Below are 15,715 nucleotides of genomic sequence, written 5' to 3'. Positions count from 1 at the left end.
GAAGCAACATGACCATTTATCTCATATTGCTATCATGTGCACTTACAGTTCACCGCCATTCATGTATTTTTGTTTGTTACTTATCAATATAAAGTTCCAATATACGCCTCCAATGAAATGTATAACAAACTGACATAGCCTGTTATAGAATGGGCACATAAGCAATAAGGTGAATAAACCACACTACTTAACAGAGAAGGTGCCCAGGAAACTTAACTGCTTTCATTCATGACTGATACCACATTAAAAACCCAAATGCAGCCACCTTAAACCTCATACCACTAGGTTAATCCCTTTCATTTTCAAAAGAATTGAGAACTCACAGTTAAAAGAAATATAAACAGAAGAGCTGCCTTGAGGATGCAAACTAATAATGTATACCTTAAATAAAAATGTCTCTTTGGCATTAGAGTAGAGGTCCAGTTGAAAGGCAGAAGCAGCTTAAGGCATTCTCTAGGCATTTGTCCAAGAACTGAGGCAAGTACTGCAATGCATTACGCTTGATGACTTGACATGTTGACATATACGGCATTAGTACTGTTATACTCTGTATCACCACAAATAATTCTTGTAGTCTTAAGTCACTCCAAAAAGGGCTCAACACTGGTGAAGGGCTAGGAAAGACGCAACTCGGAAGGTGGGTGTCCAGCAAGCTCACAGCACACCTCCCACTTGTATTTCTGCCTCCTCTGGTTTCCCATTAAAAAACCCCTGTCACTTATTTATTTGGCTGGAGACAAATACATGTTAAGATCTTTGCAGGTAGTGTTTCTTCCCTGTCTGGCTTACAGAGTTGACAACTCAATCATTCACAGTGATAATAACGGCTTAAATATTGAATGACAGGTGATGCTTCTATCCAATTGACTGTGTCACAGGGGCTTTGTGTCTTTCACCAGCCAAACCCAGAACCATGACATTAGACACTTCTCATTTAAAAGCAAAAACAAAATTATGCTAACTTTCAAACAACTTTCCTTTTGTTTGAAAAATCATGTGCAATTGTAATCCATTTAAAAAGTAAATATTTTTGTAACAACCGTATATCCTTAAATAATTCATAAAATCGGTGTCATCCCATTGTCCTTATAGTCTGCAGTGTAAAAGAATCCTGGGCCTCTATCAGAGAGAAGTTGGATAGTTTGGCTATACAGTGTAAAGCTCCTGCACATGCTGATCTACTTAAAATAATTTCTAAGATGTTAGTTTCATGAAATTTCAGCAATTGTTCTTAAATGAGTGAAAATTATACCTTACATTTACTTTTTCAATCATTTACATAAACTGACTTTAAAAAGTCTTTTCATCATAGATGTTGAGGGGGTTTATTTTGCCTTCAACCTGAGAGCAGCACTTTAGTGGTTTGCATGTTCTAACTTTTTGGAAAATATTTATACACCATCTAGTAGAGTACTTAGTATGAATTACATTGACGAGCATTAGACTATAAACTTTATTCCTTTTTTTTTTTAATTTAGTAAGAGGAGGGGAGTCAGAGAAACAGATTCTCACATGTACCCCAACCGGGATCCACCAGGCAAGCCCTCTAGGGTGTGATGCTCTGCCCATCTGGGGCATTGCTCCACTGCTCAGCAACCGAGCTCTTCTTAGCACCTGAGGTGGAGGCCATGGAGCCATCTTCAACCTGGAGCCAACTGGCTCCAATTGAGTCATGGCTGCAGGAGAAGAAGACTGAGAGAGAAAGAGAGAAGTGAGGGGGAGGGGTGAAGAAGCAGATGGGCGCTTCTCCTGTGTGCCCTGACTGGAAATCGAACCCAGGACATCCACACACTGGGCTGACACTCTAACAATGAGCCAACCGGTCAGGGCAAACTTTATTCTAAAGAAATGTTATAATATGTATAAATGTAATATGTGAAAATTTAATAATATATTAGTAAAAATGTTTTAATATGTAATTTTTAAAATAGTATATATCTGTCAAGTTAACAGTTCTATTAAATATATACATAACCTATATAAAAATAAATGAAATATTTTGCCCTTCTTTTTAAAGATGTGTAAGAAGTGGCAGGGTATTTTATTAATTCTTTTAGGTATGCAGAAGTCTTTGTTTTCTCAAGTGCTTGGAATGGGATTAAATGAGGGGAGAATGAGGCATCCTCACTGCAGCATTTCAATTCATGTTGATGGGTTTTATTTTATTTGTTTCTAAATTTATAACAATTGTCTTTTCTTCTCTTCCCATCACATACTTGCATAATGCCTTATATGCTTCCTCTCTTTCACAGATTTATTTGTATCATCTGGAGAAAACGATGAGGCGCTAAAGGAAAATTGCTCTGTTTGTTTAATTTGTATATAGCTCATAATATCTAGAAAGACTGGGCAAAAAAATATAGAAAAAAAGAAATTAGGAAATACATATTTGTAAAATGCAACCAAAGGCTACATTCCTTATTATGTATGTCAATTAAAAGCTGTTCCTCAGTGAAAAAAAAAAATCCACATTGAAGTGGTCTGTGTTATTCCAGGTGAAAATGTCACTACGTTTCACATTTCATGCTTTGGCAAAATGCAGATTCACCCAAAGAGCTAGCTTCCCTCAGAGGGGACCTGAGTGACTGTGAACAGAACTCTGCAGCCTACCTGCGATGAACAGGTTGCATGAGTGTATGTATACGTGTGAATGTGGATGCATGTATGTATGTGCGTGTGTGTATTAACATATTATATATATATATATATATATATATACCAGTAATGATATATATGTATATATCAATCACTAAAGTCTGAGGATTTGGGGTTGTTTTACATACACCGTAACCTTACCCATTTTATGTGTGGTCAGAGTACCTGATGCATCAAGTCTTAATTTTGATCTTGACATTCAAAATTATCCATAAGCAGCCCTGGTTGGATGGCTCAGTGGTAGAGCATCGGCCTGGCATTTGGATGTCCTGGGTTCAATTCCCGGCCAGGGCACACAGGAGAAGTGTCCATCTGCTTCTCCACCTTTCCCTCTCTTTTCTATCTCTCTCTTCCCCTCCTGCAGCCAAGGCTCCATTGAAGCAAAGTTGGCCCAGGAGCTGAGGATGGCTCCATGGCCTCTGCCTCAGGTGTTGGAATGGCTCCAGTTGCAATGGAGCAATGGCCCAGAGGCCAAGCATTACCCCCTAGTGGGCTTGCCAGGTGAATACTGGTCAGGCACATGCAAGAGTCTGTCTCTCTGCCTCCCTGTTTCTTACTTCAGAAAAATACAAAAAAAAAATTATCCATAAGCTTTCTTTATCATACTCGAATGTATCGTCTAGACCAGTGGTAGTCAACCTGGTCCCTACTGCCCACTAGTGGGCATTACAGCTTCATGGTGGGTGGTAGTAGAGCAACCAAAGTATAAATAAAAAGATAGATTTAACTATAGTAAGTTGTTTTATAAAGATTTATTCTGCCAAACTTAGCGAAAATCCGACATAAAGTACTTGATAAGTAATTATTATTATATGCTTTAACTTGCTGTAACTCTGCTTTATAAATTTTATAAAGTAAAGTTACTTCCCTACTTTATAAATCACCATTACTGTGGAAATAGTGGGCAGTTAGAAAATTTTACTACTAACAGAGATACAAAAGTGGGCGGTAGGTATAAAATGGTTGACTACCCCTGGTCTAGACCTTCCCACATTTGACAGTCCATTCTGACTATCATCTCACTGGTTATTACACAGGAAACTAGATATTTCTAATGTCCATGCTTTGGTCACACTTTTCTAGCTTCATGGAATAGCTTCCTTAATCTTTCCATAATCTAAGTCATAATGCTTCTTTCAATACTGGTGTAAGCTCTGCTCTTCTGACAAATTCAGTCTACAGCGATCTCTATATTCCGTCAATTTTCAAACCTTTACAAGTCTTTACCTCATATTTGCATGTGCCTCTGACTCATTCTTTTTGTTCTGATGTGCTTTATCTTTTCTGACATTAATATGAGCTCTTTCAACACCTCCCAAAATTCTGCACAAAGTTAAGCAGACATTAGAACAACGTATTCAAATCCAGTCACTCATTCATTCGGTCATTTTTTCATTAATTCATTCAACAAAAGTCAGGTGCCACATGGGGTGCTGAATGCCAAAAATGCAACGATAAGAAAGATAAACCCTCTCTGATAAATAAGTAAATAAATAAATAAATGTTTGTAATTCATAGGAGAAAGAAAAACCTACCATCTTAATTCTAAGTGTATTCAACCGGTACAATGTAACTGTGCTAAAAAGAGGAGTCACTTGTAGGTTATTGTGATCATAAGAGTATCTCACAAGAAACTGCAGTTCATTTATTCACTCACTCATTCATTCCTTCATTCATTCACTCAACCACCATTTAGTCACAGGTATGGGGAAGGCTTGGGGTGCTGAGATAAAAGGCTAGAAGGCACAGCCTCTATTTTCAGGGTGCTCACATGCAACAGGTGGAGACAGTGAGTGCACCAACAAATTATAGCAGAGTTGCTTTGACAGATGTTTGTGATAGACGCCATTTTTCTTGACGTTGATCTGTTTGGATTAAGGGTATTATTCGTGCTACCAGGTCATCCCGAGCACCTCACCTTTAATAGGAGTAATCAAAAAAGGCAAATGGCAGGCCTAGCTTTGGCTCTCCCCTCGCTTGAGGAATGGAAAAACAATTTTCATGGTTGATCTATCATTTTTAAAAATTTCAAAACATGCATTTTACTTAACACAGCTAAATATTGGTATGAATTAGCAACTCCTTATCTAGTTTAAAATCCACTGCTCAGGTTAGAAAAAAAGAGTAAAAGATAATTCAAACTCCTAGTTAAAATAAATACCTCATTAAGCTTTCATTGTTATTGGTTCATAATTACTGTTTATTTTATCCCTAGTTTGAATGGTTTTCATGGAATTAATTCAACCATAATATCCAGTTATTCTCGCTCTCATACACAACTTCAACCTGCTTTGGGTTTTAAGGCAGCTTTTCTTAAAAATGCTAATAAGCAACTTCTTCCAGACCAACTGTTGTTCTCTCTAGAGAAAGAACAGGGCTACTTTTTTATTCAATTTACATCAATAAAATGCAATGAGTGGCCACCAAGCGCTTCAGAGATACAAAGGTGAGGAAATCATAGTCCATTTCTTCAGTGAGTTTATAATGTACAAAGGAGTTCTAAGAAGTTTCAAAAGAGAGGCAGTTGACTGATCAAAGAAAATTATCATTATGTGCCCAAATAGGCTTCTAAATTATCTATGTGCTAAGAATGATGCTTCATTAAGTTACTCATTTTCTCCGGGTCTGGCAGCTCAGCCAGAGGAGGAAAAAAATATCATAGTTCTTTGATTGCTGTCTGTTGTCCCTGGCCCATGTAAGATCCAAATCAATACTTCTTTACACTAACAAAGAGTCCTTTCTTCACCACCAAGCAAACTTCTTTTAGCTTCCTTCTCCCACCAGGCATTTATATACAGTCAGTCAACTATAAACACCACCCACGTTATTTATTACAAACCGCCTCCCTGTCTGTCTTTCTCTTATAGGAACTGCCCCTGTCCACAAACACAGCATTTTACAAACTTACACACTTTAAAGACACTAGAGAATGGTTTATACATAAGTCATATATATGTATATATAATATATAAATACTCCAAATATTATACATAAAAACTTTCATATACTGGGGGGTGGGGATGGGGATTTAATTCAGAAATCTGAGTCGTCAGAGGAATAAAAAAAAGAAAATTTTTAAGCCAATCTTAGAAATAAGTACAAAACTACTATATTATTAAATAAAACTTTAAGTGTTTATATGTTTTGTTTACTTCGTACACTTCCACACTATTTAGTAGACTAGAAAGATTTTTTTCTCAATTTCCGAGGACTCGATGAAATAAATTTATCTTTAGTGGTTTCACAAATTACATCATGAAATGTATTAGACAATAAATATTCATGTTTTTCCTCTTCAAAAATATTTCTAAGTAATTCTAAAGATTCTGTTTCTCGCCTTAGCTTACGAGATTTGGAAGCAACATGCAGGGATGGCTATACATACTTCTTTTCCTGAGAGACTGTGCTCTGTTAAAGAAACATACCCAGATGCTGTCCTCTTGGCGATACTGTTTCCAGTTCCTGCCACTATCGCTGAACATCAGGAGGTAGCTGGTCACCCAGTTGGAGCTCCCGTACCCCCCTTGGGTGGCCACGGCTGTGATCTCCATTCTCTCTCCGAGGTCAATCTGCAACCACTGGTATTTGTTTGACACAAGTGGAGACCAGCCACCAGCTCCTTTTGTGAAAACAGAAACAGGAGAAAATTGGCAAAGAAAATTTAGTTAAAAGTCTGTCAGTGGGAGAAAAAAAATGTCACTATGACTTTATTCCTCTATAGCATGTTAGTCAAATTTCCAAAATATAAAATTTCTCATAAATGTAGGGGGGGAAACACAAGAATTTATTATAAATGAATGGAGTCTATGTGAACTATATTCTTTCTAGGTGTCAGAACTTTCTGACACTGGGAAGAATTAGGGGTCTTACTGAATGTTTAAAGCATTTAACTCAGCAGGTGGACATTGATGTCAACACTTGGAAATAGCATGTTCACTGCTCACATGCATTACTGGGTAATGAGTTGGCCTTCAATCTCTTTGCTCAGACCCAGATTTAAGGGAATAGCTTCACACTATGGTGGAACTAGGAAACTATGTCTGATCATGTAGACTCCTTAGAGTAAGAAGTGTACCACTAAGCCTGAGACTACAAAAATGGTCAAGGAATTGTCCCTCCCTTACTGTGTTTATTGTCTTCTCGGAGGAACACACATTGAAAAGCATGTTTGGCCCTGGCTGGTTGGCTCAGTGGTAGAGCATCAGCCTGGCGTGAGGAAGTCCCAGGTTCGATTCCCGGTCAGGGCACACAGGAGAGGCGCCCATCTGCTTCTCTACCCCTCCCCCTCTCCTTCCTCTCTCTTCTCTTCCCCTCCCGCTGCCAAGGCTCCATTGGAGCAAAAGATGGCCTGGGCGCTGGGGATGGCTCTGTGGCCTCTGCCCCAGGCGCTGGAGTGGCTCTGGTTGGAACAGAGCAACACCCCGATAGGCAGAGCATCGCCCCCTGGTGGGCATGCCGGGTGGATCCCGGTCGGGTGCAAGCGGGAGTCTGTCTGACTGCCTCCCTATTTCCAGCTTCGGAAAAATACAAAAAAAAAAAAAAGAAAAAAGAAAAGCATGTTTGAAACACAACATGAAAAATGTTAATTGTGGGGCATGTGCAGGGAATAACAGCACAATAAAGATGCTATTGTTCTAGCCTGTGGAAAATGGCTTGTAACAGTGTCTGAGAAACCATTATATATATTTTCAGGTGTTTTGCAAGCCATCTTTGCAACTGACCATGGTGGGAAATTTTAAACCACAAAACAATGGCAATCTCCATTAGTCAGTACCACCACCCCACCCACCCCAGGGCCCAGCTGATGTACCAGTGCACCACTAGTTCCATGCTATCTGGGAAGAGAAAAGGTCAGGGGGGAGGTACGGGGAAAGAAAAATCGCAGAAAAGATCACAGAGTAAGTTGTGCTAGAGCACCCAGAAGTGAAAAATAAAGGAGTTTGTTGTATATTCAAGGAAGTATGAATAGAACAAAATGTGTATTGTTTTATCCAACACACACCAGAAAAGTATAGATGTGACTACTGTATGTCTTAAGATGTTTTATTCTTTCAGTTTAAATAATACTACTATATTTGGGGAATTTATTTGTCCTAAGTAATACTGACATTGCTAATTGTGTCATAATCATTGCCTGTGTCGTGAAATGGGATTTGACATATTTTTTTGAATCCATAATTATCTAATATTCAATATTATTGAAATGTAGGACCTATTATATAATGCCCCAATAAGAATACACACACACACACACACACACACACACACACACACATATTTATTTCCCCCATTCTTTTTCCATCCACCTTGAGGCTCTGATAAGGTCTGACATTTCAGACAGAGATTACCATTCATTTCGATACAGTTTCTAGTCAAGCATTAATTACTCTTGCCATCTGTACCATTTCATATAACCTGGAATAGAGGTTCGAGTGCAAAGAGATGCCCAATATTTGCCACTATGATGTACCATACACCACTGTCGGATCGAAAGGGGCACCTGTGTGCTGTTTGATAAGATTTAAAAATTATTTTGATGGCAGACACGACACAATGAGCCACCTGAGAGATGAGAAGCAGAACTCTTTGTTACTTACAGTTCCGAGGAAGAGAAGGCTGCCCGTCAGGGCCCTGCAGGGAGATGCACCATGGAAAGGGTGACAAGTTGAAGGTGCAGGGGACAGCTAATGTGTGGCGGGCGAGGTAGGGTTAGGTTCCTACACTGGCTCGTGTGAAGGGGCTGCCAAGCAACCCCTTCACACGAGCCCTAACTGTCTAATAGCCGCCTCCAGGGTGACTGGCGTTGAGGGCACAGGACGAGAGTTGGTGAATGTGTAACTACCTCCCCCCACCCGCCTATCTGATCTCACTGCCCTGCCTCCGGGTCTGGTAAAAGTTGCAGTGGAAAGTCTCTCTGGATCCTGATGTTACCCAAGCATCCTTGGTTCTCTTACTGATGCCAACTGCATATCTCTCGGTATTTTTTCTCATTTTTCACACAGAAAAGTTGGAAGAGAATGAAGCACGTGCCCCCAGCCCGCCATCATCTTAACCTAACATTTGTACCAACATACACCTCAGAGAAAATGCTGACTATTTTGCTTCGTGCTCTTTCTAGTTGCTTTTAATAATCTAAAGTTGATAATGAGGATACATTTTTAAATGCAGAATTTCATAATATTTCTCTGGCATTGTGATATTCCTTTACAGACCAGTATTTTCTTTGGTTTTTTTTTGTTGTTTGTTTGTTTTTTTGCATTTTTCCGAAGCTGGAAACAGGGAGCCAGTCAGACAGACTCCCGCATGCGCCCGACCGGGATCCACCTGGCACGCCCACCAGGGGGCCATGCTCTGCCCCTCTAGGGCGTCACTCTGTTGCAGCCAGAGCCATTCTAGCGCCTGAGGCAGAGGCCACAGGGCCATCCTCAGCGCCCGGGCCATCTTTGCTCCAATGGAGCCTCGGCTGCGGGAGGGGAAGAGAGAGACAGAGAGGAAGGAGAGGGGGAGGGGTGGAGAAGCAGATGGGCACTTCTCCTGTGTGCCCTGGCCGGGAATCGAACCTGGGACTCCTGCACGCCAGGCCGACGCTCTACCACTGAGCCAACCGGCCAGGGCAACTGACCAGTATTTTAAAAGTGAACAAATGAGAGAAAGGGGACCAAGTGATTCTGGTGTGTTGAAATTGGGTCATCACTTCTCATCAGGAGAAAGGGGAGCCTCTCACTGGCCACCTCCTCCACCCATAATCGCTCCCTGTTACGGCTGCACTGGCCAACGTGAAACATTAGCAATTAACTGACCTTGAACGTTTCAATTTCTCACCTGTGGTGAAAAGGTACTTCTGATATGCAAATTAAGCTATGTCATTAAGCAGGTACACCAATAAAGTAATGGAAGTTCGGATGCTCGCAGACTTTACCAAGTGATAAGTTGGCCACAGGGAATCCAGAGATTGCCTACTCGGATTTAAGCTGTTGGCTCTGCAGATGCACACGGTGTAAGTGTGTGATGGAGTGTTATGCTCATTCTGATTTTAAAACAAATGTCAAATAGGAATATGGAAAACAAAGAGAGAGGGAGAGGCAGAGATAGACACTGGGCACATTTGGTAGTACCAGCCTATGATGACATGGGTGACATGACATGACAATTCAACTGCAGCCTAGGTTAGACTGCCCAGCTGTATGGCACTGCCACACCACCCAGCCTTCTGGAGACATGCTATTATCGTAGTTACTTTGTTAATGGAGAAAATGATGGCTAACTGCAGCAAATCGTAAACTCTAAATTACTGTAAAATAAAAAACAATAATGCATTCCTTATTTTATTCATTAAGCCAGGCTTTCAGCTGCTAGTGAAGCATTATTCGTCCTTAATTATGCTTTGAACACACCAGTATATTCAACATCACAGCACACTAATATCTGTGAGGTCAAAGAAAGCACTTCCATAACCCTATCTATTCCTTGTTCACAGATGCTTGTCCCACAAAACAAAAACAAAAGTCTTGTCTCTCCATTCATTTTTCCCCACTTCACAGTCTCTCTCTCCCTATTCCATCCGTCTTTTTCTCCTGGGTTGGCCTCTCTACTGAGATTAGACATCATAAAGTGTCATTAATCTTTTCAAACAGAAACATTTTGTGAAACTTCATATAACAGACTGAAAACTCACATTTAAAAATAAAAGCCCTCCCCACTGATGAGGCTTTTAAATAAGTATTGTAGAGTTGCTATAAGCATTACGTTTGGGAAAAAAAAACAAACCGCATATTGTCTACTGATTTCTCTCACACAGAGCATGTTAGTATGTGGTGGTTGCTGCTTTTTGACTTGTAAAACCATTATTCTTGCTACTGACTCCAAACAAATAATTATGATCACAGTAAAGTGGAGCTTTGAAAAAGCTTAGTTCTGAATGACCACAAAGAAGGCATCTCTTCTATCTGTTGCCTACCAGTCTTAAACATCAGATTCTTAAGAAACTTGCTTCTATATTATATGTTGCTATGAAATTTCAGGAAAAAAAAGCAAACTAAAAACTACCCAGTACCTACTCTACTAGAAATTTTATGTACTATATTAAACTTAATTATTTAAATTATCTCCTGAGATGAAATATATTTTAACATATTTTTGAATAAAACTTTTAAGTAAAGACTTTACAGAAGTAAATTTTCCCAATATGCAAATTAAATTTTCTCAATATTATACAAATCATTTTAGTATAGATAAATTCATTTTAAAACAATTTAAATCTCTGTAAGGATCTCATTTAAAAAATCATGTCCTTTTCAATCTTTACCCCTGAAATAATTCTACAACTATTATTATCTTTTAGCGGTCTATTTTATTCCCAAGAGTATACCAAATAATTTATTCAGTGTTATTTAATTATAAATAACAGTTCAGATTATTTTACATTTAAGACCCATATATCTCATCTGCCAGATAGCAACAATATTTAGTTCTCATCCGGAAGACACGACTTACAATTTCAGGGAAGTAAAAAAAAATAATGAAGAAAAATTATTCTTACTTAAAGTCTTAAAATATTGAAAAGAATCACTTCTGCCCCCTAGTAATACTAAAAACGGCATGACTTCCCATTCCTGTTGGTCATCAGTGAAGGTGATGAGTTATAGTTTGTCAACTCCCTAAGGGTAGGGACTACACAGAAAGATGGCATCATTTTTCTTTCTTAGGATTTAAAGCCTAAAAGGACACATGTTCAAGGACACAGCACACAAGTGAACATAGTGCAATTTCACAAGTGGACATGGTTGAATGACAATCACTAGCCACCATTAGGGCATCTACATTTCTAGAAAATAATTGGCTTAATTAAAATTGTCATAGGAAAGTTTCCCTCTAAGATAATTACTTTTTTTCTCACATGTGATTTCATTTAGATTTCCCCAAGAGTCTGAGGTTGCCCAGATCATTTTGATGTTGACATTAAATTACAATAATGTAGGGAAACAGAAGAACATGGTGCCAGTATTTGTTTGGCTCTCTCCGGTGGTCTGCTCTGGCCCTGAGCCACCACTTAGAACCCTGTAACTGCTTTGTATTTTTATCAGCATAATTCTTTTTGCTGGGGGAAAGAAAACAAAACCATGACTCTACTGATGCTGGGTGCCCCGCTCATTTTCCCGCAGGTTCATTTCTAACTCTTGACATTGCCTCCCCTGGTCACAGTGCTTGTTATGTGACCTGAGCCACGCCGGTGGGGCAATTCCAAGGTTTTGTTGGGACAATTAGAGAAGAAACCCTCTTTTCTGTCATGAATGCTGAAAACATAGGATTTCGGCATCAAGCTGTAGGAGATATTATTGTGGAAAGCCTGCCTGAGTGAAGTCAACACAGAGGAAAGCAGAGGCGGGAGGTGAAGTGAGCCCAAGTTCAAGCGGCCTGCCATCGGCACCGCTGAGTCCAGCTGTGTCTGCAGACGTCCCTGTGCTTCCCTGTCGCATGAGCCCCCTCCATTCGTGCTGGACCTACTCAGGGTCTCTGCCTCACCAACACTCCGCGCTCTCCTGCTTCACTTTAATAAATCATTCCCACCGATGTACAAGCATGCTGTAATTTTTCCTATTGTAGAAGAAAAAGCTTCTCTTGACCCCACTTCATATTTTTTCTGCTTTTTTATATTAATATTCTTCAAATAAGATACTCGTCTGCACTCTTTGCCATTTTTCTCATTTCATTCTCCTTTAGGCCAACTCCAGTGAGTCTCACTCCATAGCACTCCTCTGCTCTTGTCAAAGAGCACCACGTTACTGACCGAACGGTCAGATTTCAGTCTTCCAATAAGCAACACTTCATACTTTGACTACTCCCAATGCCTGGATATACCTTGTTCACTTAGCTTCCACAAAGAAAACTCATTCTCTTAATTTTCTGCCTAGCTTATTGGTTGCGTCATCTCAGGCTCCACTGCTGGTTCTTCCTTTGAACTCTTCTCATCTTTTAAGATAAGATGCCCAGGACTCAGTCCTTCACCCTGCCTCTTCTCTGTCTACACCGACCCCTTGGTGACCTCTCTTAGCTTCAGGGACTTAAATATACATTATCCATATGCCAATGATTCCCTAATTTATATCTCCACCCACACCTCTTCCTTGAACTTCAGATTTACACATTTAACTCCCTACTTTAACATTTTCCAAATCAAACTCCCACTCTCCCCCCAAATCCTACTCCAGTTATACCTTCCCCAACCCAGTTTACCACAATTCCATTCTTCTAGTTTTTGAGAATGAAAGAAAAAGAAATAGAGTTGGGCTCGACTGCTCGTTTTTTCTCTCACCATACTACAAACCAACCAAAATGCTGTTGGTACAACTCGCCTCTCGAGAACCAGACTATTTCTCCACCCTCCCCGGTACTTCTTCACTGGCAGGCCACATTGTTCTCGCCTGGATTCTTGCAATAGCCACCTAACAACTCTCCCTGCTTCTACATTTGCTCACTAAACCTCTATTCTCTATACAACAGGTTAAAATATCATTCCTGTGCTCACAACACTGCAATCACTCTCAATTTTACACTTAATGAAAGACAAAGTCATTACTGTCAGCGTAGGTAGCTAGATATATATTAATAAGGGAAGGGAGAGAGGAGAATCAAACATTAAAAGCCTGCTTGCTTTGCTAGGAAGTCACAGCTCCAGACACCCTAGGACCGTGATGGCGAACCTATGACACGCATGTCAGCACTGACACGCATAGCCATTTTTGATGACACGCGGCCGCATGTGGCTACATACCAGAGAAGTATGGGGCCACATGCTGGGAAAGATGTTTCATCCTGGGCTCCTGCACAACCAGGTGCGGTAGCCAAGAATAAAACATTTACTGTAGTGTAGACACTCTGTGTCGGAGGTCTGTAGGCCAAAACAACAGAACACTGGCACAGAGTGTCTAGTTTTGGGACTTCTGGTTAGGCTGTTAGGGGATCTTTGACCTCACTTCCAGCCAGTGGAGCAGGGAGCAGCGGAATGCTGCGGGGGACACATCTCTGGGGACTCTGTGATCGCCATTACCAGCAACCACATAACCACAGCAACCATCATCCAATCTACTGTTCTGGGGTGTCGTGGATTTCTAATTGACCATCATTACTGAGATAAGTGAGAGGGAGGCTGGGAGAGGCGGGGGCCTGTGCTATGGGTACCATTTCCCGCCATTAGAAATAGCAGCGGCAGCCATCTTAAGTTACATGAGATGCAACTTGCAGAATTTCAAGACAGCATCTGGGCTCAAGTGTTTGTCTACTTGAGGTCAAAGCTTGAGAATCTGGAAAGGTGCCGCTTGGAGAATCAAGAAGAGTGCCACTATGAACAGGAAATTTGGAGTGCCTGGAACCGAGTACCAGACACTTTTAGCACCCTGAAAAATATAGCAATGGCTTTACTCACAATTTTTCCCTCTACATACTTTTGTGAGACCTTATTCTCAGCGTTAAATAATATCAAAACCAACAAAAGAAACAGATTGACAGATGAAGTTAGTAGTGCTTGCTTGGGCTTGAAGTGTACAAAATACCAACCTTCAATTGAAGATTTAGCCAATGAAATTCAGCAACAAAAAAAGTCACTAATAGGCAGATTAAAGAATTCCCCCTCCCCCTCGCTTATCTTAGTTCACAGCACCCCACACAAGTTAAATAATATCAAGACCAACAAAAGAAACCAACTGACAGATGAACAAAGAAGTCACTAAGCAGGTAAGTTTAATTAGTTTTTGGTTTATTAAATACAGTTATATATTACAATTATATATTTTTGTTATTTAAACTATAAATATCGTGAAATTATGGGGGGTTTTTCTCGAAGTGACACACCACCTGTGTTATGCTCGGTTTTTTGGCGAATTCTGACACACCAAGCTCAAAAGATTGCCCATCACTGTCCTAGGAGATCACAGCCTTGCCTGCCAAGGGGATTAGCATCCCCCCCTTCCATTTGTAGGGAGGAGGAGCCACTTTTCAGTCTCTCCAGGGTCCAACTGGTCCATCTTCCCAGACTACGGGGGAGGGAAAAGCAGCAGGAGAAATTCCTCTGCTGGGAGCATGCCCAGTAGAAGTCAGATGTTGCATGGGGAGGTGCTTCTACTTTGAAACATGTGCAGTAAAAGCAAGATGGTGGCCATAGTGGCCTGTCTGTCTAGCCCGGGAAAAGGATTGAACTACACAGAAACACAGAACTCTGAAAAATCTAAGAAACGGATTGTTTAAAGAGAGGATCCAACACCAGCCCATGGAAGATTGGGAAGGTGATTGGTTAAAGACCTAGTCCTTCCCAAGACCAAGGCAATATAATCAGCTTAACAAAGAGCTAGCTCTGTCTTCTTTCTCTCACTTGGTAATGAGCGCAGTCGCCCTGTTCTCCTGTTTGTTGGTGAGTTCTCCAACTAGCCACGCGGCTCTACAAGCAGGGCGGGCTGGCAGCCACACAGGGGCCAGAAGCCTCACAAACTCCCAAATGCAGGCTTCGAACATGGGCCTGGGCACAGCACCAACCAGAGCACAGCCAGGAACGCAGACTATGCTAGTGGGACACGGACAAAGTTTGCCTGCCTCCATCAACAATAGCGTCCTTGAGGTTCTTAGAGCAAACTCCAGCTATTCTCCTATCTCCTACCCCATGCTTTGTTAAGCTATCCTTTCCGCCTGGAATGCTCTTCTCCGAGATACACTGGGTCAGCATCTTCAAGTCTTTGCTCAAATCTGATCTCTCTCATGGAGGTTTGCATCTCCTGACCTTCCCTATCTAAATTCCTCACACCCTGCAATCCTACTTCCTTCATCTTACTATCAGTATATAAACTAGTAAGTTTGGGGGCAGAAACTGACATCTTTATGTATAACATAGCATTTTCTTGTTACATGTATAATTTATCTTCTATAATGCCTTTTTGAATGTATGCTCCATGAGGTCAGGATTCTTTGCCTGTTTTGTTCACTGATAGGTCCTGAGTGTCCAGCACACTGTCTGGCACACAGCAGGTGATTAATAAATATTTATTTCATAGAGGAATGAAATAAATGAGTAGCC

General features: G+C 40.7%; 1 protein-coding gene across 2 annotated transcripts in view; it reads right to left on the bottom strand.

Annotated features, from left to right (window-relative positions):
- CNTNAP4 (contactin associated protein family member 4) overlaps window positions 1-15,715 on the bottom strand; it is a 313,756-nt gene that overhangs the window by 179,843 nt on the left and 118,198 nt on the right. For both annotated transcript variants that reach the window (XM_066349003.1, XM_066349002.1), the window contains exon 3: window positions 6,081-6,274. In XM_066349003.1, coding sequence (XP_066205100.1) covers window positions 6,081-6,206 — 126 coding nt within the window. In that variant the 5' untranslated portion in view covers window positions 6,207-6,274. The remainder of the gene's footprint in view (window positions 1-6,080; window positions 6,275-15,715) is intronic.

This window comes from Saccopteryx leptura, chromosome 9 (assembly GCF_036850995.1).
Source record: "Saccopteryx leptura isolate mSacLep1 chromosome 9, mSacLep1_pri_phased_curated, whole genome shotgun sequence".
In the NCBI taxonomy this organism is placed as follows: Eukaryota; Metazoa; Chordata; class Mammalia; order Chiroptera; family Emballonuridae; genus Saccopteryx; species Saccopteryx leptura.
Note: the sequence above shows the minus strand (reverse complement) of the source record. Positions and strands in the feature narration are given on the sequence as shown.